General features: G+C 42.6%; 2 protein-coding genes across 8 annotated transcripts in view; one reads left to right on the top strand and one right to left on the bottom strand.

Annotated features, from left to right (window-relative positions):
* CSPP1 (centrosome and spindle pole associated protein 1) overlaps positions 1-1,068 on the top strand; it is a 174,670-nt gene extending 173,602 nt beyond the window's left edge. For all 6 annotated transcript variants that reach the window (XM_075920580.1, XM_075920579.1, XM_075920582.1 and 3 more), the window contains one exon: positions 166-1,068. In XM_075920580.1, the coding sequence (XP_075776695.1) occupies positions 166-392 (227 nt within the window). In that variant the 3' untranslated portion in view covers positions 393-1,068. The remainder of the gene's footprint in view (positions 1-165) is intronic.
* A 1,065-nt stretch (positions 1,069-2,133) lies between these two features.
* Positions 2,134-23,386, bottom strand: part of ARFGEF1 (ARF guanine nucleotide exchange factor 1) — a 164,098-nt gene continuing 142,845 nt past the window's right edge. For both annotated transcript variants that reach the window (XM_006131486.4, XM_075920576.1), the window contains 7 exons: positions 17,438-17,510; positions 15,495-15,624; positions 11,851-11,990; positions 10,982-11,150; positions 7,156-7,294; positions 4,470-4,587; positions 2,134-3,546 (listed from right to left, as the gene is read on the bottom strand). In XM_006131486.4, coding sequence (XP_006131548.2) covers positions 3,376-3,546; positions 4,470-4,587; positions 7,156-7,294; positions 10,982-11,150; positions 11,851-11,990; positions 15,495-15,624; positions 17,438-17,510 — 940 coding nt within the window. In that variant the 3' untranslated portion in view covers positions 2,134-3,375. The remainder of the gene's footprint in view (positions 3,547-4,469; positions 4,588-7,155; positions 7,295-10,981; positions 11,151-11,850; positions 11,991-15,494; positions 15,625-17,437; positions 17,511-23,386) is intronic.

The raw sequence follows: 23,386 nt of genomic DNA, 5'->3' as shown, positions 1-23,386 counted from the left end.
TGAGACATATCATTGGTAAGTGTTTGGGTGGTGACATTTGTCTCATGCTTTATATCATTAAATATATAGAAAGAACAAATATTAAATGTAACTTGAAAGTGGAATGGTGGTGATGGGATTATGTTAAAGGGAAATGATATATCTATTGCTCTTCCTCCTCTGTAGGTGACGATATTTCCCTGGGAGATGCTGATGACATTTTGAAGCAGTTTCCATCTAAAAGTGGCAGAAGGCCTACTTCTGTTGACACAGTAGCAACAGACCCCTGGCTGCGACCTGGAACATCAGAGACCCTGAAAAGATTTATGTCTGGACAGTCAAATCAGGCTAAACTGTCTTCTGAAAACACTTTACCTTTTAATTGGCAGGGACTGTCAACTGCACATGGTTGAATAAATCTATATTGAAACAAGCTGTGCCTTTAATCATAAGAAAGAATGTAAATCACTACTGCACTTTTAAAATGTTCAGTTTATTTTCTTGTAAGACTAGTCTTATATGTAAATACTGTAAGCTATATGTATAGGTGGTTTTTAATTAAAATGTTAAAGGAGCAGAAGCTGTAGACTGCATAGGATGTTTTATTAAACCAAAGTAGGGAAGTGGAGGTTTTTTGCACTCTTTTCTATAAGTTAAACTGGTCAGTATGTTACAGATATTTCAAGACTTAGATTTGAAGCTTGTGAGAGTATAGCATTAGCTAAGAGAACTTTTCATATCAAAACAGAATGATTCTGCTAACATACTAGAATGAACAACAAAGCTGAATTCATTTTACTCTTGGTACTTGAAGTGATTTTTACCTCAAAGCAGCAGGTAGCTATCTAAAAACAGTGATAAGAGAGGGTTATAGTAGCCTGTATATGTTCAATATTCAAGAGTTACTGAATCACTGTTGTGCATCTACATGGACAAAAGATTTGTGTAAACAATTGATCATTCCTGTTCCAGTACTAACAGTTTGCTTTCTTTTCCCAATCAATCAGTTGTGTGCTAAAACACTAATTATACCTTTCTACTTCTTCCTGTTTGTGTTGATAATGTAGATATTGTTATGAGTGAATATTGTTAATATTTTTAATTTATGGTTATGATTTCAAACAATTGATGAAAATAAATTATTTTATTACCCAAAGGTAAAGCTTTAGTCCCATTTTGTGGAAATGTGAGTGAGAAGTGTTAAAGGCTTAACTCAAAAGCCCATAGGCAGAAGTTTGTACACCTACAGAAAGCTAAGACATGTGGATTGCAATTGTTCTACTAAACCCCATATTATCTTTAGCCTGCTGAGTGATGATGGTGAGAGATAGAAAATGTATTTACTGGCAACCAGGCTGCTGCTATGCAACATCCTGGGGCAGAAGCGCTTCTGAGGAAGTTTGAGCTCTTGTTAAGAGCTCAGGCAGAGCACATGCTAATGTAGGAAGTGATCCAAGGAGAGGCGAGTTTATACTCCCTCCTGGGCTAAGTTGCTTGTGAAAAGGGTCCTTGCAGAGGGATGGGAATAGGGGAGTGATGGAAATAAACTCTGCAATGCTGCCTTTCTCCCTCCACAGTAATGAGGGCTCACACTGGGCTGAAAACAAAATGGAGATAGACTCATTTGTTTATTGGATCCTATCTTTGAGCACCAGGAGCCACCAGCTGGGCTGCCTGGCTCTACCTCAGATTATGAGGAGTCAACCTACAGGGATCATGGAGGAGCAGTACCCATCAATTCCACTGTCTTGGGCTGGGACTCTGGGGCTAGTGCTGGAGCGGGGAAGTCTTGGCTGACAGCATCATCAGTTTCTCTGTGGGTGGCACCAAAGGACCCACTACTGAATAGGAACTTGTGGCAACATGCTGCCTCTGCTTATCTTCACCATTGGTGCTGCCTCTTTTCTGCAGGCAATGGTGGCACAGAGCACCAGTAAAGACCCTGTCCACAACAAACAGGTCCAGGATGGATGGCACTGTGATCCTGCTGGTGCCACAGTACCCTCCCCAGCTGATCCTGGATCAGACACAATGGTGCCTCGGAGCAGGGTAGAATTGACAGTGAAACTTATGTAGGCAGAGGGGAATAGCTGACAGGTCACACTGGTCAAGGAAACAAGTAGCTGCAGGTTACACTGGTTTTGATTGCACAGATGAAAGAATTCAAAAACTTTATTGACCTATAACCTGATTAGAATATGCCAGATGAGAACCAATATTGTACAGAAAGTTGTACAGAATTTTTACATAGAAAACTTTACATAGCTGTACCATATACATTTTGTCCATCAGAAAAAATTTTCTACATCCACTGTAATATAGAATGCTTGACAACCTTGTCTTTAACCATCAGGGCACAATTCACAGTATGAATACATTTCCAATCAATTTAACCATCCCCAAACCATGCCAAGATTTGTTACTTTTATATATTCAACATTAAATTCTGTACACAAGAAAAATCTACATCAAACAAAAAAAAAGTGACAGCAGACACAATCTAGACTGTTTGTGGTGATTCAAGTTTCCAGTCCTTGAAGGATCATCAGAGTTCAATGGCTCTTTATATTTAAAACCCTAAAACAAGTATATTACAGGTAGTTATGTCAGTCGTGATATTTTCTACATCTGTTCTTGACAAAAATTCAGCAACACTAACTTTTGGACTACAACAAAACAAAAATCATGACAAAAAATAAATCCAAACTTCTAGTGCATTTGGTAAACCATAAAATGTTATGGGTTTTTAGCAAATCAATAAAATACAGAAACAAAACAATGCAGGAAGAACTGTATAGTGTTTAATAGTTTATATTACAGACCTGCATCTCTGTACATTTTTCACAGAAAGATGATTACCAAATATCTCAGGTAGCCTGAGTGTGCAAAAAATTTTCAGAATAAGAATATCAGACAGTTGCTAAATACCTTTTACCATGAACAATAATTTCCATTCTTTTTTCCACTATAAACATTTTATCCTTCAAAACACAGCTCTCCTGAGTGGTACTTCTTGCAGAAGTTCAAACCTTTACATATATAGTTCTTTGGGTAGGCTTTAGTTTCACACCTGCCATAAGCATCTGTTGCTATACTGCTATCTAGAACAGTAAAGGATATTGTAGCCCATGGTGACAACAGGACTGTGCTAAAAACTGGCTCTATGCTCAACATGAGCCAGGAAGGAGAACCAACAGCAATAATCCATCAAAAAACCGAAAGGAACTGGAGTTTTGCAAGCCAGAATTACAGTTGTAAGCATCTGTACCATTAACCCTTAGATACACATTGCCATACCAAAAAAACCGTTTTTATGGATATCCAGACAGAAATCCTCCACTACCTTGTCCTTTTATATAGCTGAGGGATGTGGTTTCGTAACAAAGTAATATTCAGTCAGTGCTTGCTCCTGCTTGTTCCCAGCTCCTGCTCTGGTGGTTGGGATATCTGAAAAACTACACCAATCCGCAGGAAAAACCTTCGCAGAACAGCTCGAAGTTCAGGAATTAGGTCAAACTGCATAATTTCACACAAGAGAGGGTAGTAGAATGAGGCATGGGCTTTGAACTGAGGGGGGGAAAAGATAATGTTATTCTATTAAACAGAAACCTCTTGCAACACTTCCACAAGTCTGCTCTTTAGAGGGAAGGATTTAGAAAATTATGCATCAAGGTGAGAGATACAAAATTCTGACAAAAGTTAATGGGGTTAAAGTATAAACAATTTTATAATTGGGCTGCTAAATGAAGGCTCATTGTATGTGAAGTATTTTGAAGCATTCTGCAATGGCTATGTATCTACATTTGTTTTAAACTATTTCTCATTCTGAGAAGGAGTTTTTCCTTTTTTGCTTAAGATTTGTGCACCATGTCAGCTTACATTTGCAGCATACCATCAAATTTTACTAAGCCCAAGAAAGCTTAGTGCAATGTGGGAGCTATAGAGGTGGTCTTGGATGAAAATACAACAATTACTTGCTGTACAATTGCTGAAATATTCTAATTTGTCCAACAACTCATTCTGGAATTTGTTATTACACATAGCACAGGATATAAAGGAATTAGGTGTTATGGGAAGAATGAAGAAAAGAATATATTAACTATTGGTGCTTCCCTCCTGGTATCTGTGTGTGGGAGGCAACTTTTAAAGAGACACAGACATATCATGTCTTCATGTTTTATATCAGTATGCTTGTCTACCCTGCCCTCCCCCCGTTTTCCTCCTCCTCTCCCTCCCTGTCTGTCATCAAACCTCATGTGCACCATCTCAAATTAGAGGGCAAGCACCTTAGCGCAGGACTTCTCAATTGTCCATAAAGCAGCATGAACATATAAAGATCTAATACTACAAAATTAATACAATATCTCAGTACTTTGTCGGCTTCATATTTTCATAGTTTTTTAAACCTATCAGTGTTCAGATAACATTTTGAACCACTTCTTAATTAGCAATACTGTTTATTTTATAATATCTTTTATGCAAATACTTACCCTTTCATCACTAATTTTGAGGACCTTAGTCAAGAATAGGAGCAGTAGATTAGTCCAGGCTTCCCGATGACTTTCTGATGTAAGAGTAAGGAAGTAACTTAGAGCTTCACTGCAGACACTACAAAGAACATAAAATTACATAAGATGCAAGGTGTTTGCAAATGCAATTGTGACCATAATAAATACTGGATGAGTCTTTGAACAGCAAAGCACCATTTTGGGAAAGCATCCCCAGCCAAAATAAATGAGAAGGGAAGGGGGAGAGAATCTCAAACCCCAATACTATTGTACTTTTAACAGAGTCCTAGGACTTAACATCAGGGAGGCTGATGATCAGGACAGAGCTGGACTTCTTCAGGCAAATTACACAGAATGGCAGTAGCAGGCTCACTCTCAGAGGTGCCAGAAAATGATAGAAAGATAAAGTACATCTAGATTTCATAGGATTTCCAGGTGTGAAAACGGACCTCCCACAGATTTCTGTGTCTTTCAGAGTCACCCACGTAGTCTATAAATCTGCCTATCATCACCACAATATTCAAATCCTGTATTGTTCAGAGAGGTACTTGCTAGGGTTTTGTAGACTAAACATTTTCTGTTTGAAAATCTTTGCAAAAATGGCAGAACATAGGATGGTGTCAGCCTTAACTCTGGTTTGTTTTTCATGTGGGGGAGGAGATAAGGATTTCCATTGCACCTAAAGTTTGTGTTGTGGTTTGTTAAAGGGGACAGAAGCTCAACTTTTCCCATAAATCTGAGGCACACCACCATTTTTCTTTGAGAATTCACTATATACTTTCACTTGTAAGAAATGGCTCAGGTGCCACTGAACTTCAGGACCTACTGACACACAGAGCCTCTTGTGGTAGTTGCTTATTAATTATTCTGAATTCTTATATTATCTAAGACTCAGAGAACACTAGAACTGGAAAGGACCTCCAGAGGTCATCAAATCCAGTTCCCTACCCTCATGGCAGGACTAAGCACCATCTACTATCTCTGATAGGTATCTATTTAACCCGCTCTTAAATATCTCTAGTGATAGAGATTCCAAAACCTCCCTATGCAATTTATTCCAGTGTTTAACCACCCTGACAGTTAGGAAGTTTTCCCCTAATGTCCAACCTAACCCCACCCCCTTGCTGCAATTTAAGCCCATTGCTTCTTGTCCTATCATTAGAGGCCAAGAACAATAATTTTTCTCCCTCGTCCTTTTTAGATACTTGATATGCTATATGTCCCCTCTCAGGCTATGTCTAACACTATGGTTTTTTTCTGGGATGCCGGAGGTATCCCAGAAAAACTCCGCCGCATCCAGGGATTGTGTCTGCTCTTCTGCCTTCCCCCCCCTCCCCCCCCAGAACAGCAGATGCACTCCTTTGGAAACCCGGTCTTCCTCCTCTCACGAGGAGGAAAGGCTCTTCCAAAAGAGGAGACTTTTCCAAAATTTGGCCCAGAGTAGACGGGACAAATTTCGGAAAAGTCTCTTCCGAAAAAAACTATCAGAAAAAGGTGTGCAAATTGCAGAGCAAAATTTGCGTACCTTTTTCCGATACATCAGTGTAGTCTAGACATAGCCTCAGTCTTCTCCTTTCCAAACTAAAGACACCCAGTTCCTTCAGCCTTGCCTTATAGCTCATGTTTTCTAGACCTTTAGTAATTTTTGTTTCTCTTCTCTGGACCTTTTCCCATTTCACCACAGCTTTCTTGAAATGTGGTGCTCGGAACTGGACACAATACTCCTATTGAGGTCTAATCAGTGCACACTAGAGCAGAAGAATGACTTGTTGTGTCTTGCTCACAACACTCCTGTTAATGCATCCCAGATTCATGTTTGCTTTTTTGCAGTGTCACACTGTTGACTCATATTTAACTTGTGCTCCACTATGATCCCTAGATCCCTTTCTGCAGTACTCCTTCTTAGACAGTCACTTACCATTCTGTACTTGTGAAACAGATTGTTCTTTCCTAAGTGGAGTACTTTGCATTTGTCCTTATTAAACTTCATCCTATTTACCTCAAACTATTTCTCTAGTTTGTCCAGATCATTTTGAATTTTGACCCTATCCTCCAAAGCACTTGCAACCCCTCCCAGCTTGGTATCACCTGCAAACTTAATAAGAGTATTCTTTATGCTATAATCTAAATCTTTGAGGAAGATACTTAACAGAACCAGTTTCAAAACTGACTCCTGCGGAACCCCACTTGTTATGCCCTTCCAGCAGGATTGTGAACTGTTAATAACTACTCTGAGAATGGCTGTCCAGCCAGTTATGCACCCACCTTATAAGAGCCCCATCTAGGTTTTATTTCCCTAGTCTATCGATAACAAGGTCATGCAAGACTGTATCAAATGCCTTACTAAAGTCTAGGTATACCACGTCCACCGCTTCTCCCTTATCCACAAGACTCGTTATCCTATCAAAGAAAGCTATCGGATTGGTTTGACATGATTTGTTCTTTACAAATCCATGCTGGCTGAGGTAGGGAGAGACAGAAGAGGGAGAAGATCAGAAGAACTGTACTCTTCAACAACACATCGGGTATTTCAGCTGTAACTTTCATTGTATTTTTTTCCTTTTAAAACACTACATAAACATTAGCAAATGTACATGTAGACAGTCAGGGAGAGCAAATTAATGTGTTTAGTGTTTATATATTTTCATGTTACAACTCTTAATCTTACTTCAGTAGTCTTTGCTGGACTTCATCCCATGCACCAGTGCGGCTTTCATCCATATACATGCGGAAAAGAATGCGCAATCCACAGGCAAGGCTACTAGTCTCCTGTTTCAAAAGATTGGGCTTGGATTTGCCTTTAAAACCTGGAGAAATTTAAGGAATCCATCTAAGTTTATTACTTTCATCTTGAAACTCCCTTTATACTTTATTTAAATGATTTTTTTGCCAGTAAATGGCCACTACTAATTACCCATTTATTTGCATCTTGCAATAAGTAGTAGTGCTATTGTTTGGGGTTTCTGTGAACTACTGCAATCATTTGACTGGCATTTTTCTGCATGACCCTGAATGTGTTGGAAGTCTGTAACTATAATAAAAAGGTAAGGCCTGAAAGTCTGAACACAAACTCCAAAGTCCTCGCATCCACACTGACTCATTGGTCCTTGACAGATCCAATCTCTATGCATCAGTTTCCCATCTGCAAAATGGGAAAAACAACAACACACACTTTACAGGGAGGTTGCTACTACCTCTCCACTCCAAACGTGTCTCCTGTCCAAGCTAAAAATCTCAGCCTCTCTGACACTGAGACTATCTAACCATCAACACTAAGAATGTTAAGAAGCGGGCAACGGACTAATCAAGTAGTTGATACAGTCTGTATCGACTACATGATTAGTCAATAAGGGAAGGTGGGGTACAGGATCTACCCCTGTTGCAGCTCTGCAGTTTAAATATAGTAGGAGCTGGGTACGCTCCTACCACATTTAAACTGCAGAGCCGCAGCAGAGGTAGGTCTGGGACCTGGCCTGGGACTGCTCAGTCCTGGACCTATCCCCGCTATGACTCTGCCTTTTAAATGTAGTAAGAGCCAGACAGCTCTTACTGAATTTAAAAGGCAGAGCAGCAGCAGTCTCGGACCCAGCACAAGCCAGGACTGTCAGGTTGTGCTTCTACCTCTCCTGCCCTCACCCCCCTCCGCCATGGTGAACCAGCATTTAAGCTATCTCCCCCCAGCACCGACTCCTACTCCCTGGCATTGCTGCCTCTGATATAGAGGCAGCGGAGGTGGGGGAGGGAGGGAGGGAGTAGTTGAATAATGACTATTACCTGATAAGCTTACTACTTGACTAATTGCTTACATCCCTAATCAACTCAAGTTCCACATGGCTGAAATAGAGCCTGTCTCCTCTTCCCCTCTAATCCAACTCATTCCTGCTACTTCCTTTCTTGATCACTGGGGACAACGCACCAATCTGCCAATCAGTCAGGTGTGTAACTTTAGCATGATGTTGGACTCTCCAAGTCCTCACACATCCTGGCTCTGTCTATATCTTGCCAACTTTGTCTACATAACATCTCTAAGACACGGCCTTTCCTATCCAGTCTCAGAGAGGCAGCTGTGTTAGTCTGTAGCTTAAGAAAAACTTAAATAAGGAGTAGTCCTGTAGCACCTTAGAGACTAACAAAAGAATATACACAACTTCCACCCACCATCAATCTTAGCCTGGACCAATCTACACAAGAGATCCACTTACTTCCTTGATACTACAATTAAATGATGGCTTCATTTCCACCACCTTATACCAGAAACCTACCGACTGTTATGCTTACCCTACATGCCTTTAGCTTCCATCCAGGACACATCACACGACCTACTGTTTAAAGCCAGGCCCTAAGTTTCAACCAGAGTTGCTCCAATCCCACAGACAGAGATAACCATCTACGGGGTCACTATCGGGCATTCTTAAAATTTAAATACCTACCGGGGAAGTGAAAAAACAGATTGACAGAGCCAGACAAGTACCCAGGCATCAGCTTCTTCAAGATAGCCCCAACAAACACAATAACAGAGCACCACAGTCATCACCTACAGCCCCCAACGTAAACCCCTCCAGTGTATCATTAACAATCTACAACCTATCCTGGAAAACGATCCATCACTCTCACCGGCGTTGGGAGACAGGTCAATCCTCACTGACAGAGAATCCCCCTGAAACTAATTCTTTCCAGTAACCTCACATCACACCTCAAACATACTCACCCAGGAACCTACGTCTGCAATAAACTCTGTACACACATCTATACAAGCGACATCATCACAGGACTTAATCACATAAGCCACCACCACATCAAAGGCTCATACAACTGTACATCCACTAATGTGATAAGGCAGCAATGCCTCTCTGCCATGTATATTGGCCAAAGTGGACAGTCTCTACGACAAAGGATTAATGGACACAAATCAGATATCTGAAATGGTAACATACAAACTTGTTGGGAAATATTTTAGCTTCCCTTGGCACTCACTAGTGGATTTAAAGGTGGCCACCTTCTTACAGAGTAATTTCAGGAACCAACTAGAGAGAGACACATTGTGGGACTGGCCATCATAGATGTATAAATATGTGAAGGTGATTGTAGGAGAAAGCCATGAACAACTGGATATGTCCTGGGACAAGATAACTTGCCATTGTCCTTTTCTATAAGTCTGTGGTTTCTCACTTTAACAGTAATTGTAATAGCAAGGGATGCTTTTGGTCCAAATTAATAAACCCTAGTGTGCTGGATACAAGTACCTACCTTTCTCACCCAATAGCCTCAGCCATGTGACTCCTCAATGTGCATCCCTCCCATGGCGGCTCCTCCTCATATGCAATCAACTACTTATCACCACCTTCAGGGTCCATAAAGGCCCATTCCCCCCAACCTATCATGCGCTATTCAGAACTGAAAGGCCATCATCCTTCTCTGATCAGCCCATGATGCCAGTTTCACTCACATATTTGTTACATTTTCAAACATGCCCCTTCATGCTTTTGCCCATGATGATTTGGGAACAGCTCCCCAGAAACTCTGTAACAGTAACTCATTGTTCGTCCTTCAAACTCTCCTTTAATATGACTTCTATGAAAAAAAAAAACAACTTGGCTGCTGGTGCACCAAAACCAGAGTGTATCCTGCTGACTGGTATTGTCTCAATTTTTACATGTACAGCAAGAGTGACGGGGCATATATACATATATTATCTCTTGCCTTATACACAGATTGTAAACTCTGAAAAAAAGGGTTTATCCATTTGTTCAGTGTCTGAATAGAGTCTAGCACAATGGGATCTTGGTCTATGATGGAGGCTGCTAGGAGATACAATACAAATAATAATAATAATAATTAATAATGAAGTCTATCAGGCAATGAAGAGAAATATTACAAGCTGGGAACAAAAATGACAAAAGGCTGAATTTTTTTAATGGGTGAATCCATTTTTATAAATTAAAAAAGTACTGAATAATATGGAATGAGGAACAATGTTTTGTGGAAAATACAGAGCTGCAAATAAATACAGGTTGAACCTCGCCAGTATGGCACCCTTGGGACCTGACCAGTGCTGAACCAGAGAACTTCTGAACCATGGGAGGTCAATATTGTGTAGCAGCATGACCAACACTCCCACTGCTTACCGGGCTCCTAGAAAACATGTAGGGGTAAATTAAAGCTAAATAACAGTACAGAACACTGAGAGCCAGGACTGGTGGCTGTAAACAAACTTTATGGGAGTATAGCAAACTTGGGCACACCCATGAGAAGTGGACATCTGGCTAACTAAAATCATGCCAGACCACGGATGTTGCCAGACCAAAAAGTACCAGACTAGAGAGGTTCAACCTCTACCTTTATTCAACCAGAAAACAAGCTCCATTGAGCTCTATGACTAATATACCGATAGCTAAGACTAATGCAATGCTGATGCTCCCTAAGGTGATATATTAAGGCTCAAACACAGTAATTTTGTGTTTTCTCAAATATTTTTCTAAATGGCAGTAACCCACCTGCTTTCCAGAGAGCAGTTCTTTGTTCATTGTTTGAATTAAAAGCTTTTGCAAATCTATGAGATTCCAGCAAACAGTCGAGCAGTTTGAAAAGCTGTTGTGATGTTAGAAAACGATACATTCCTTGATCTTGTGTGTCCACATGAACATCGAAGTCTACTGCATCTCTCTTTAAAAAACAGACTTAGAGTCAGATTCAGAACTGTAGTGACTACTGATTGTTGGTCATGGCAGTCAAGCTTTGCAATATCAGTCATTAGCAACCCATTATGCCAACTCCAGGGTGAAAAGCTGTTGAAATTTTATTATTCTATAAATTTCTCTTTCAGAGATGTTATGTAGGCACTATGAATTATGCCCTTTACCTTACATCTGGATAGAACGATCAAACCAACCACAACACAAAGTAGGTAAGGAAATTCCAGCAACACACCAGTAAGTTTAAGACTCCACAAAGTGGTCTGCCTGTAGCCAGTCTATACTACACCCGGAAGGTCAGCTTAAGGTATGCAACTCCAGCAACATGAATAATGTAGCTGGAGTTGATGTACCTGAAGCCGAGTTTGGCATCGTCTCCACAGCAGGAGGCTGACAGGAGCAAACACTCCCTTCGACTTCCCTTATTTACTCCTTGCGAATCAATGGCTGCCAGTGTCAACCGGTGCATTTTCAGCATTTGATTTAGTGGGTCCTTCCCAGACCTATGTGTGGGGAGCTAATGAAAGTTTTACCAGACACACTGTCTGCTTTAATGGAAATGATGTAATTGTTCTAAGAAATTATTAGCTAAACAAAGTTACAAGAGTTTATAATCTTAAGTTTCCCGTGAAAATCTTCCCAAAAGGCTAACAGCAGCCATGAAAACTTACTTGTGCTGCTGCTAGATTCTCTGCATCTTCTTTTTTGCTGGTTGCTGGGAAGAACACAATGTTGTCGATAGTCTGAATAAGCTCCAGTTGTACAACACATTTGATTAACAGAGCAGCAAACAACTTCTGTTCCGGAAATTCTTTAAAAAAAAACAACAACAACATTTCTTATTCTAGGAATCTGAAAAGTTACTCAAGGAAAAAGAATAAAATACAATTTAAATCTGTACATAAGTTATTTTAGTGAAGATTTTCAAGACAGACCTACACTTAAAAGAAGGTAATTGTGTGGATATTTAGAAACCAAGCCTGAAATGTAAAAAATCCATCCAGTGAACTGTCACCCACCCACCCCCAAAAAAGGTCGTCTATGTATTTTATAATGCGGAAGGCTTTAAAAAAATATTTTCAAACTTCCAGGTTTTAGTTCATTTTGCAGAAGCCAGATGTCCATCAGTACAAAACTACCAAATATGTTGGGACTCTTCTTGACAGTACTGGCAAAACATCAAGAACTCAACAGGCAAAGTGACCCTCACTTATAAAGAAGGAACCTTACAGTCTAATGTTAAGATACATTTGTCTTTTCTATACTGAAGAAGGCTTGCAAGTCAAACAGGGTTATTAACCAAAAGTACTTCAAGCATCTATACCAATGGTGCGCAACCTGCGGCCCAAGAACCACATGCAGCCCATTAAGGTTCTATGTGTGGCCCATGACACATTCTGTTTACTGGTGCCCATGCATAGGGTTGCCAGATTCCACTGGTTTCCATCCAATGTTTTTTTTTCCTATCAGTATTACTAAAGTGACACACACTTAAAGCAAAGGGCACATGAAGTGAAGTGCATGTTGATTGCGCACAATGTTGACTATAAGAGCCCTCTGCATCTAATCAAAGTACTGCTATGGTTCAGCCAGTACACCCAGCAAATTCCAGATGAGCAATTCCAGTTAGCAAAATTACCCTATCCCAGAAGACTGTCTTGGTTATGACAATCTTGTGGACCACTCATTAAGCCCACTCACTGACCTATGTTGCTCATAGCTGATCTACACAGAGATTTGCAAGAAAGGTTCCAGAGGCATGCTTTGCAGTTTGTTAGCTCTTCAATGAAAAAATTGTTCTTAGCTAATTTGAAGTTATAATGTTACAGCCCTACAAAAAATTAATTCAAGGAAGGAAAGATTTAAGTTATTAATTTATATTCATTTTGTAAGGAGTCAAAATACTGTTTAAAAAAATCTTGCCTTAAGTTAAAAGTTTACTAGCAACCTAAAGCACAAGTTTTTTAAATACAGGGTGCAATCCTGGCTCCATGGAAACCAATGGTACTTTTGCCACTGAATTCTGTGAGATCAAAATTTTATCTCCTTGAAAAAAGGATTAATTCTTGCCTTCACCAGGGAGTTCTTTTTGTGCAATGAATACATGTTTAAAAGAGCTCAAGCAAGTACTTCACAGAATGAAAGAGTAAAGAAGGCAAAGTGCAGAAAAAATGACTGCAGCTATTTAATGTACAATTTTATAGCAATCAATAATAAACTTCATTGTGCTGTGTGTGGTAAAGTGCTAAGTGCTGAAAGTATGAAACCTCTGAAATTAAACTGGCATTTGGACAGTAAACATCTACAGTTAAAGAACAAGCCTCCTGAGTTCTCTAGAGAGAAAACATGCTTATTGAAGCTACCCAATTACAGTAGACATCCGATAATCCGGCACCTTTGGGACCCAGGGGGTGTCAGATTATCAGATATGCGGGAATATCAGGAGGTAGTCCAGTGGGGGGGGGAGGGAGGGTGCTGTGACAGGTCTGCTGGGGGTGGGGGGTGTCGGCGGGGAACAGCACGGCGAGGGGTGAACCCTCCACCGTTTTGCAGAGAGGAGGGGGAAGTCCCAGGCAGCTGCTGGCGACAGGCCAGCTGGGGCTGCAAGCGGCAGCAGCGGACTTAGGGAAGTGGCGGGGCAGAGCAGCTGAGGTGCTTGCCAGGTTGGTCCCGCAGCGCCGCCACTCACCTCGCCCCCTCTCCTCCGCAACCGCTTGCAGCCCTAGCTGGCCTGTAGCAGGCGGCTGCGTGGGACTTCCCCTGCCTCCCTGCAAAACGGTGGAGGGTTCTGCCCCTCACCGCACTGTTCTCCGCCGTCCCCACCCCCCGGCCGACTGCAGTGCGGGTCCCGTCAGACCCGTCAGAGGGGTATAACCCCTTCTCCTCTCCTCCCCTTCCCTTTCCAGGCCCGTGAGCATGCGTGGAGCTCACAGGAGCTCCAATTGTCCGGCTGGCTGGAGCACTTCCGGATTCCAGTTGGTGCCGGACCACTTGATGCCGGACAATTGGAGTTTTACTGTATTTATAAATCTTTGGAAAAAATGTATTGCTGTGTGCAGTGATGGTGCCAAAGCAATGACTAGCAAGAACAGCAGGATTATTGCAAGATTAAGAACAATTATTCCACATGCAACTTGGAACCATCACTTCTTACATCGGCAGGCACTGCAGCAAAATAAATGTCTTCTGAGTTGTGTTCACTGTTTGAGTCTGTAAAAGTTGAGAATTTCATAAAAAGCTGGTTTCTATCAGCTCGTCAGTTTACAGCATTGTGTAATGAAATGGGCACACTTGATAAAGTTTTCTGCTACTGAACTGAGGTGGCTCTCATGAGGAAAAGTGTTAAGCAGACTATCTGAATTGCGAGCTCAAGTACTTATGATCTCACAGGATCAAGGGCCTCCTTTTGCTAAATTGTTCAGGCATCCTTCATGGCTTATTCAGCTGCCTTACTCAGACATCTTCAGTCATGAATGAGTTGAATAGGTGTTTTCAAGGACAGCACAAACACATTATTGTGTTGGGAGACAATGTGAGGATCTTTGGAAAAAAGCCTCGATCCTGGTCAGCTGGCTTAAGTGTGGAAACTCTGAGTCATCTCCTCTGAGTTGGGAATTCATTAACTCAATTGCTGAAGACCAGAGTTGAGGACATGAAACAATTAAAAAACATTATGATTGAACATATACTTGAACTTAAAAAGCAGTTCCAGAACTACTTCCCACCTGATGACTAAGAACTTGGCAAGCAGGAGATAACTAATCTGTTCAAAGAGTAGTTGAGTCTGCCAAATTTACAGGAAGCTTGCAAGATAAACTGATGACGTTTTCAACTAACAAAAAAGCTTGATGGTTCATTTCTTTCAGAAGATGCTGCATGTTTTGAATGGTGTAGAAGCATAAGCTTCCGAACTTGTAATAAAGCATTAATTGAAAGTTTTAATCCTGTTTGCAACAACATGCTTATGTGCAATGGGATTCTCATAAAATGTTACAACAAAAACAATGAAATAAAATTATCTATGGAGAATAACCTGCTGCTCTTTCTTCAATTAAACAGAACATACAAAAATTAGTAATTTACGAAACAAGCACAAGGTCTCACTGAAGGACTTCGTAAGACTCTTTATTTGTAAAAATTGAACTTACATTTTGTTTCTGTGTCAAAATATACTTTGATCTGGCACACAATTTGTTTTGTACCTTGACTTGTGACCCACCTAAACCTCCCTCACCCTCACACTGAGAAACATTGTTTAATCAGATATAAAATCCTCTTATCAAGCACTGCTCTTTTTATTTAAAGAAAAGCTTACTTGCTGTAGGTCTGATTTTGCTGATCTCTTCACTTGCTGTGGACCCCACAATGGGCTGTATCTGGTGTCTATCGGAAGATCTTGGCTGGACAGCATCGTGGATATCTACAGACTTCTGTGATACTGTATCCTGAAAATAAAATAAACACAACTGACGCTTACCAAGTAGTCAATTTCAATAAAAATGTAACTAATTTATTTACAACAGTTTTGGGAGGAATTTTCTATTTTATTACTGTGATTATTTGCACTACAGGCAGTCCCCGGGTTACGTACAAGATAGGGACTATAGGTTTGTTCTTAAGTTGAATTTGTAATTAACTCGGAACTGGCTCCAGATTCAGCCGCTGCTGCTGAAACTGACCAGGGGCTGACTACAGGAAGCCCGAGGCAGAGTTGCTCTGCCCCCAGCTTCCTGGAATCAGCCACTGATCAGTTTCAACAGCGGCTGAATCTGGAGCCTGGGACAGAACAGCTGGGGCGCTGCTGGGTAGGTCCCCCCAAGACCAACCCGGCAGCACCCCAGCTGCTCTACCCAAGGCGTCCACAACAAAAGCCTGGTCTGCTGGGGAGGCGGGCGCAGCTAGTGCGCCCCCCCCTCCCCCCCCAGCAGACCAGGGAGACCCGGAGCAAAGCCGCAGAGGCGCGGGACCCCACCGCCTCCAAAGCTTTTCTCCGGGTGTCCCTGGTCTGCTCGGGGTGTCCCTGGTCTGCTGGGAAGGGTCCCCAGCAGACCAGGGACACCCCGAGCAAAGCCGCAGAGTGGTCCCGCCACCCGCGGAACTCGGGGACTGCCTGTATAGCCTTTTTGATATTGGGAGAATTGGAGAAGATCAATTCAAGTAATAAGGTTCACCAAGACAAGGATTGACAACTTCTCAAATATGTATATGTAAAGCAAGTAATACAATCAAATAACTAAAATTAATTACATACTGAAATCAAGGAAATACTTTCCACTAACATTCTTTTTTTCCATTTTCAAATACTTCAGTGGACCACGTACCAGCATGTTAAGTAAAAGCTTAATAATACAAACTTCAATGGATTAAATACAATATTTTAATTATGATATAATTCTGAAACTTGGTGTTATTTTAATACAAGGGAGGGCAAAATATGACCTTGGGCCAGATCCAGCCAGCCACCATCCATCCCATGGCCCAGCAGGAGCCTTAGTCAGGCTCCTTGATGGTCGCGCCCACGGCAAGGAGCTCAAAGCAACTGGTTATGGGGACTATGTGCAGCCATTGGGAGCTGCTGGGGCTGTGCCTGTGGCAAAGGCAGCAAGTGGAGAGCCCTCCAGGAGCACATGGTGCACAGACACACATATGACCCCCGCTGCCGGCCACATTGAGTAGAGCGTGGGGGCGCATGCAGGGAGCTTGTCTGAAGTTCCTGCTGGGAAGCTGGCCAAGGGATTCAGGCCCTTAGTCACATATATATGCAACTCCAAAGAAAGAGCATGTCAATTTATACCATCAAGGCTCTGAGATTAGATGGACTACAAATTTTATTTTTAAATGAAAGTTTATATTATGAAATACGATCTGTGAGAACCCCCAAAAATCATGAAGAGCAAGGATTTTATGTGATTTAAATACAATGGATTTTATTATGCCATCTTGGCTAGAAAGATAAATATGATCTAAATCAAATCAACTCAACACTATTGTTCAAGGGGCCTTATCTCCACTATATATGGGGGTTTATCAGAAATGTGCATATGTACTAGAACATAGCTACCTACTTCTGCACAACACAATCTATGAGTCCCACATAAATAGATAGTGGATCTTCAATTTCTTGGCAACTGATTTTTTTATTAAGTACATTACCTAAAAAAGCATTTCCAATCAAACCACATCAAAATCTCAGTCTATACAATTTATACTTCAAGAAAGCCATAAGCACGTTTTTTAAACACAGTTTGCAAAACATACCAGCTGTTTCTCTCTCACAGAAGATGGAGATACAGGGCTACTCTCTCCACCTGTCGGTCGCCAAGTCAACAGCCTTGAAAACAGAAAAAGCACACACTCAGCTGATATGAAACACAAGTTACACATTTAGACACATATAAAATACATATTCGTATGCAATGGTTGACCCATGTCTAACATATTATAAATGGAATTGATAAAAGGCATAAAAATGGAGACAAAATATACTGTTAATAGATACTTCCAGAAAGCTATAATTTAAATATTGTTTTTTAACTATAGTTTGTTTCAGTTATAAGCAAGAAATAAAAGTAAAAATGCTTAAACTTTTTCTAATGATACACAATTTTCTAATGATAATTAGTATATTTTTTAGATTTTAAAACAAATCTCTGGTGTTCTCTGTTCTAACTGATACTATTACTATCACTTCTGCTATGTATTACTTTATACTTCCTTAACTTCCACCTTAAGATATCAAATCACTTGGCAAACACTAACAAAAAGCCTGAACATCTTAGGAAGTTATTTGCATTTCAGTAAGTGCCTGGTTTTCATAAGTGAGATCAGAGCCCCATTGTGCCAGGTGCTGTCTATGTGTATCATAAGGTCTTTGGAGACCATTACTAGCTAAACAGACAAGACAGATGAAAGTGGGAGAAGCATTTCCTATTTAACAGAATTGGTGAAGACTAGAGAAATTAAATGACTTGAGAAGACAAGAACAGACAAAGAAAATCTATCGAAGAGCTTGTAACAGAATGCAGATGTCAAAAGTCCCAGTCACAAAAGTCTTCAGGCAACACAAAGCAGGCAGAAAGTTGTCATAAAAGGAGTAGCTGTTTTATGTTAGTATAGTTGTTTTATGTTACCCATTCCCTACCATCTGTAAAAGTAGCTATGAAAAAAGAGTGTTCCTTTCATGCTGAATTCTCACCATTCTCACTGGCGCAATGCTCATTAAATGCTTGCAGAAGTTAGGCTGTTCTCATTTTTGCTAGGAGCTAGTTTCCAGCACCAGTCAATTCCAGAATAAGAGGAGGGTCAATTTTGCCTGTCTCAATCTCAGCTATGCTAAACTCGGCTCTGGAACACCCGACCGCATGACTTCAACTAAAACTTTATAAACTGTACAGATTGTAGATCGCTTCTCGGCCTTTTGGCTAAGATGTGTAAACATGCTCTCGGAGCGCGATTTGAGGAAAGGTCGGGGTCGGGTCAGTAGGCTGTATTGGCGTCATAACAGTTCCCAAGTCAGTACCCTGACATACGCGGGGCGTTTCGCCTGACTGCCCAACGCTCGGTCCTTGCCTGGAAGCGTCGCACATGCTCCAGATCAATTACTTCTGGGCTCATTGCAGGATTCTTCTACTGTCAGCATTTTGCATAATTCTAGGAGCAAAGGCAGAGCAATGGTTTCTGCAGAAGCAATTGAGATACTGCCCCAGTGACATTGCAAGCATGTGAGGACACCTCTCTCACCTGACTACCTACATGATTCTTCACAAAAGTGTAAGTAACACTTAATTATCGCAGCAAAAGTTTCTTAAAGAAAGGCATGGAGCATTATTTCAGGACTGTGCAATCACTTTTGAAAACCATGACTACATCCACATTTGGAGATAAGCATGGCATTCCCAGCTTGAGTAAACAGTCTCTTGCCAGCTCTCATTGAGCTAGCATTCTAGAAAGAGTAATGTAGTCAGAGTCACGTGGGGCATCAGCTGGTGGAAGCTAGGAATGTGAAATTGCGGTTATCTGGCTAATCGATTAGTTAATAAGGACCACTCTACAGAGCTGCAGCGTGGCTACCTCCAGGAGCTGATACTGCAAAACTGGGATGGTTGGTGGCAGCAGTGCTTGTCTGAGGTAGGACCCACTTCCCATTGGGACCCTGACAGACAGGGGCTGCTGCCAGAGCAGTCTCTGCCCACGGCAAGTCTTAGCCTGCTTCACAGCAGCCTTCCCTATACCCCCAGCACTGTGGAGCCAGTGCTGGGGGAATCCAGCTTTTAAGCCGGATCCCCCAGAACCAACTCCTGCTCCCCCCGTTGCTGCCTCTCATAGAGGCCACTGCTTGCAACTGCCTATGCTACAGTAGCTACACTACTATTTTTAATATACTAGCTAAATGACAGCTAGCAAAAGTATTTCTAGCCAAGCTGGGACTTACACATCCAGCTACAAATACAGGAGTAGCCAAAGACAACTATCAAGCTCTGGCATATTCCAGGACCATGTTTGAAGACTCAGCTATTAGATAACTTGTGAGGCAATCACTATGCTCCTCACACTTAGAAGGATGTAAAACACAATACATAAAAACAGGTTTTGCAACATCTACTTGCCAACATTAAAAGCCATCTGAGATAATGTGCAGACTGGTTTAAAGATACAGTAGACGTCTTATAATCTGGCACCTTTGGGACCCAGGTGGTGCCGGATTATCGTATATGCCAGAGTATCGGGAGGTAATCCGGTGGGGGGCTGTGACAGGTCTTCCAGGACCTGCACTGCGTCCGGGTGGTGGGCAGGGAACAGCGCAGCGAGGGGCGAACCCGCCGCCATTTTGCAGGAAGGCAGGGGAAGCCCCGTGCCGCTGCCACGCGTTTCCAGCAGGGGAGCGGGCTCCCTACCCCCCAGACTGCAGTAGTTATCACCGAGCAGAGGGGTGAAGGGCGGTGCTGCAGGACTAACCCAGCAGCACCCCAGCTGCTCTGCAGCTTCCCCAAGTCCGCCAGCTCGCCAGTTTCAGCAGCGGCGGACTTGGGGAAGTGGCGCGGAACAGAGCAGCTGGGGTGCTGCCGGGTTGGTCCCACAGCGCCGCCCCGCCCCTCACCCCCCTGCTCGGTGATAACTACTGCAGTCTGGTGGGTGGGGAGCCCGCTCCCCTCCTGGAAACTCTTGGCGGCAGCACGGGGCTTCCCCCGACTTCCTGCAAAATGGCAGAGGTTTCGCCCCTCGCCGTGCCGTTCCCCGCCCACCTCTCACCCCACGGCTGGTTGCAGCGTGGGTCCCGGCAGACCCGTCACAGGGGTATAATCCCCTTCCCCTCTTCTCCCCTTCCCTTTCCCAGCCGCGAGTGCCCATGGGGCTCACAGCAGCTCCAATTGTCCGGCTGGCCAGAGCACTTCCGGGTTCCAATTGGTGCTGGACTATCGGGAGTGCCAGACCACTGGATGCCGGACAATTGGCGTTTTACTGGAGTAACAGAACACAGTTCCTGCTGACTGCTCACAACATTGACAGAGAGCCATATGCTCTTTCTGCATCCAAAATGCTGCTCCGGTTGAATCGGCACACCCTGCAAATCCTAGGTACACAAGCAGTTAGCCAAACTACCCTATCCTGGAAGACCATCTTGGTTACGACAATCTTGCATTCCACTGAGATGGAGGGCCACTTATGCTGCTCACTTACTAGCTTATGTTGCCATCGCTGATCTACACTGAATCCAAGCGGTAGGTATACCTTCACTAACTCTAATCCAGTGGCCACCAACCAGTAGATTGGGATCTACCAGAAGATCTTGGAGCTTCTGACGTGTGATCCTAATGGGTTCAGCCAAGAGGCTATCAAGTACCAGCACTTCAGTTGCCCATCCTCCCACTGCTGCTCATCTCCTGCCCTTTGCTTTGGAGCTGCCTCTCCCCCTGCATTTTTTGTGCAGGGCAGGGCAGAGAGAGGCAGGGGGCTGATGTTAAGGTGCCCCCTCCAACTCTGTATCTTATTGCCACAAAGCAGGGCGGGGAGCACAACAGGACTTGGGATGGAATTTGCTGGATACATTAGGGAGTGGTCCAGGGAAGCGGTGAGCCTGCCTTAGCTCCACTGCACCACCACTCAGGAGCCACCTGAAGTAAGCAGTGCCGAGCTGGAGCCCACATCCTGAACTCCAACCCCAGTAATGAACCCCTTTCTGCACCCCAAGCCTCTGCCTCAGTCCAAGCACCTCTGCATCCAAATGCCGTCCCAGAGCTTGCACCTCTGGCACCCCAACTGCCTGCCCCAAGCTCAGCTCAGAGCCCCTCTCACACTCCAGATCCCTTAATCCAAGACCAGAGCCTGAGCCCCAAACCTCTGCCCCTGCCTGGTGAAAGTGAGTGAGGACGGGCAAGAGAAGGAGGATGGAGTGAGCAGGGGCGGGGCCTCTGACAAGGGGCAGGAAGGAGGTGGGGCAAGGGTATTTATATTTGATGTAGATCTTAGATTGCTCTTCAATTCAAAAAGTGATCTTGTGCTTAAAAAGGTCGGAGACCACTGCAATCCAACATACACAGCTAAAACTAGTAGTGAAATCACAGCAGCATATCTTCAGCACAGGTTAGCGAGTACATGCCCAGAGGCCTGGGAAGGCATCTATAGCCTGCACTGAAGCCCATGTTGGCTCATCTTCACTGCTATTTTTAGCTGAGCTATCTAAATTAAAGATATCTATCTGAGCCTCAGTCATACCTTCCCTTGCATTTTAGTCGCACACTCATTTTTAAGTCATTGGGTCAAATGCAGCCAGTTCTTATGCTGGAAAACACCGAGAGTTAATACTAAAGTCATTACATCTGGAGTAAATGTTAATTATTCAATCACTTCAAGGCTATTAGTAATAAACAGAACCACATACACCTCTGAGCACTTTGCTTGTGCCTGCACTTCAGCACAACACAGTGTCAGAACAAGGAGAAAGGAAGAAAGAAGTTATGCAGAGCAAGGAGGGGTTGTTTCTCATACCCAGGCACTGGCGCAGCATCCAGAACAAGCTGGGTTGTCAGGGCTGCATGGTAGAATAGAAAGAGGAGAGAGCTGAGGCTCTTTGAAGATCTGTGAGGGCAGGAAAACCCCAATCCAAGGATGAGATGGACAAAAAGACAAGAATGAGAAATATGATCTTCATGAAGAGGAGACTCTACAGACAAGCTGCACCGCAGGGCAAAAACAAGAGAGCTACAGCAAAAAGGCCCAGCTCCCATTGGAAAAGGAAGAAAGCCACAAGAATGGGGGAAGAAAAATAAGCTACCTTAGGGGCACAGAAACAGCAGAAAAAGCAGGATTAAAACAAGGAGTCTGCAAATAAAAGTTCATTTTATGAGGGAAATGGAGTCAGTATTTCCACTAACCTGGCTAGAAAGTGTTAATGTTGCTGAGAAGACCTGGCTAAAATGAACTGGACATTTTGAGCAGTTTCATGTTGCTCAGGATTGTCAGTAACAATGATGAGTACCAAGTAAACATCCTCATATGCCATGGAAGATGGGGCAGATGACATACTGATCAGAAAAGTGTGTGTAAAAATATGGATGAAACAATGATATTTCACTGGGAAAACGGATTGTATAAACAGAAACATGGGGATGCTTTTGATAAAGCAAAAATTTCAACCTCCAAAGCTCTAAAATAAACATGAACTATACACCTGAAGCAGCCGTGACAACAGACAAGACAGGGAAAAAAAAGAGTGGAAAAATATGCATGATATGATGGAACATCACAGCATTCGTGGAAAGTGTGTCCAGCCTGCAAAATAAAATCCCATAAATGTCAGATCAAGGAAAACTGTGAAGCATTATGCATACGTTAGAGACAGATGCTTAGTAGACAGTACAAATGAATCAGCATAAGAAGTCCACAACAGAAATTGTTATAGAACAGCCTATGTCTGATTGTATGAATGCACAGAAGTGTCAAGGAGCTTGATACTTTGGTGAAAATGCAGATATTCTGCTAATATAAGTTCATATTAAAACCACACGCAGTAGGTGTCACAGTGGGTTAATATATTTGGCTTTTCACATTCGGAGACAGGGGTTAAAATGTCACTCGCAGTCATGCTAACAAAAGAAAGGTGGTGGTTTCGTTCAGTTTTCAGTAAGTAGCTGTCCGCATCACTTCATCACGCATAAGCAAATATGATAGGGTATGAAAATTATTATTGGTTTAGCCCAAAGAGCTGTA

Source organism: Pelodiscus sinensis, chromosome 2 (genome assembly GCF_049634645.1).
Source record: "Pelodiscus sinensis isolate JC-2024 chromosome 2, ASM4963464v1, whole genome shotgun sequence".
Classification (NCBI taxonomy): domain Eukaryota; kingdom Metazoa; phylum Chordata; order Testudines; family Trionychidae; genus Pelodiscus; species Pelodiscus sinensis.
The sequence above is the reverse complement of the archived record's forward strand: the minus strand, read 5'-3'. Positions and strand labels throughout refer to the sequence as shown.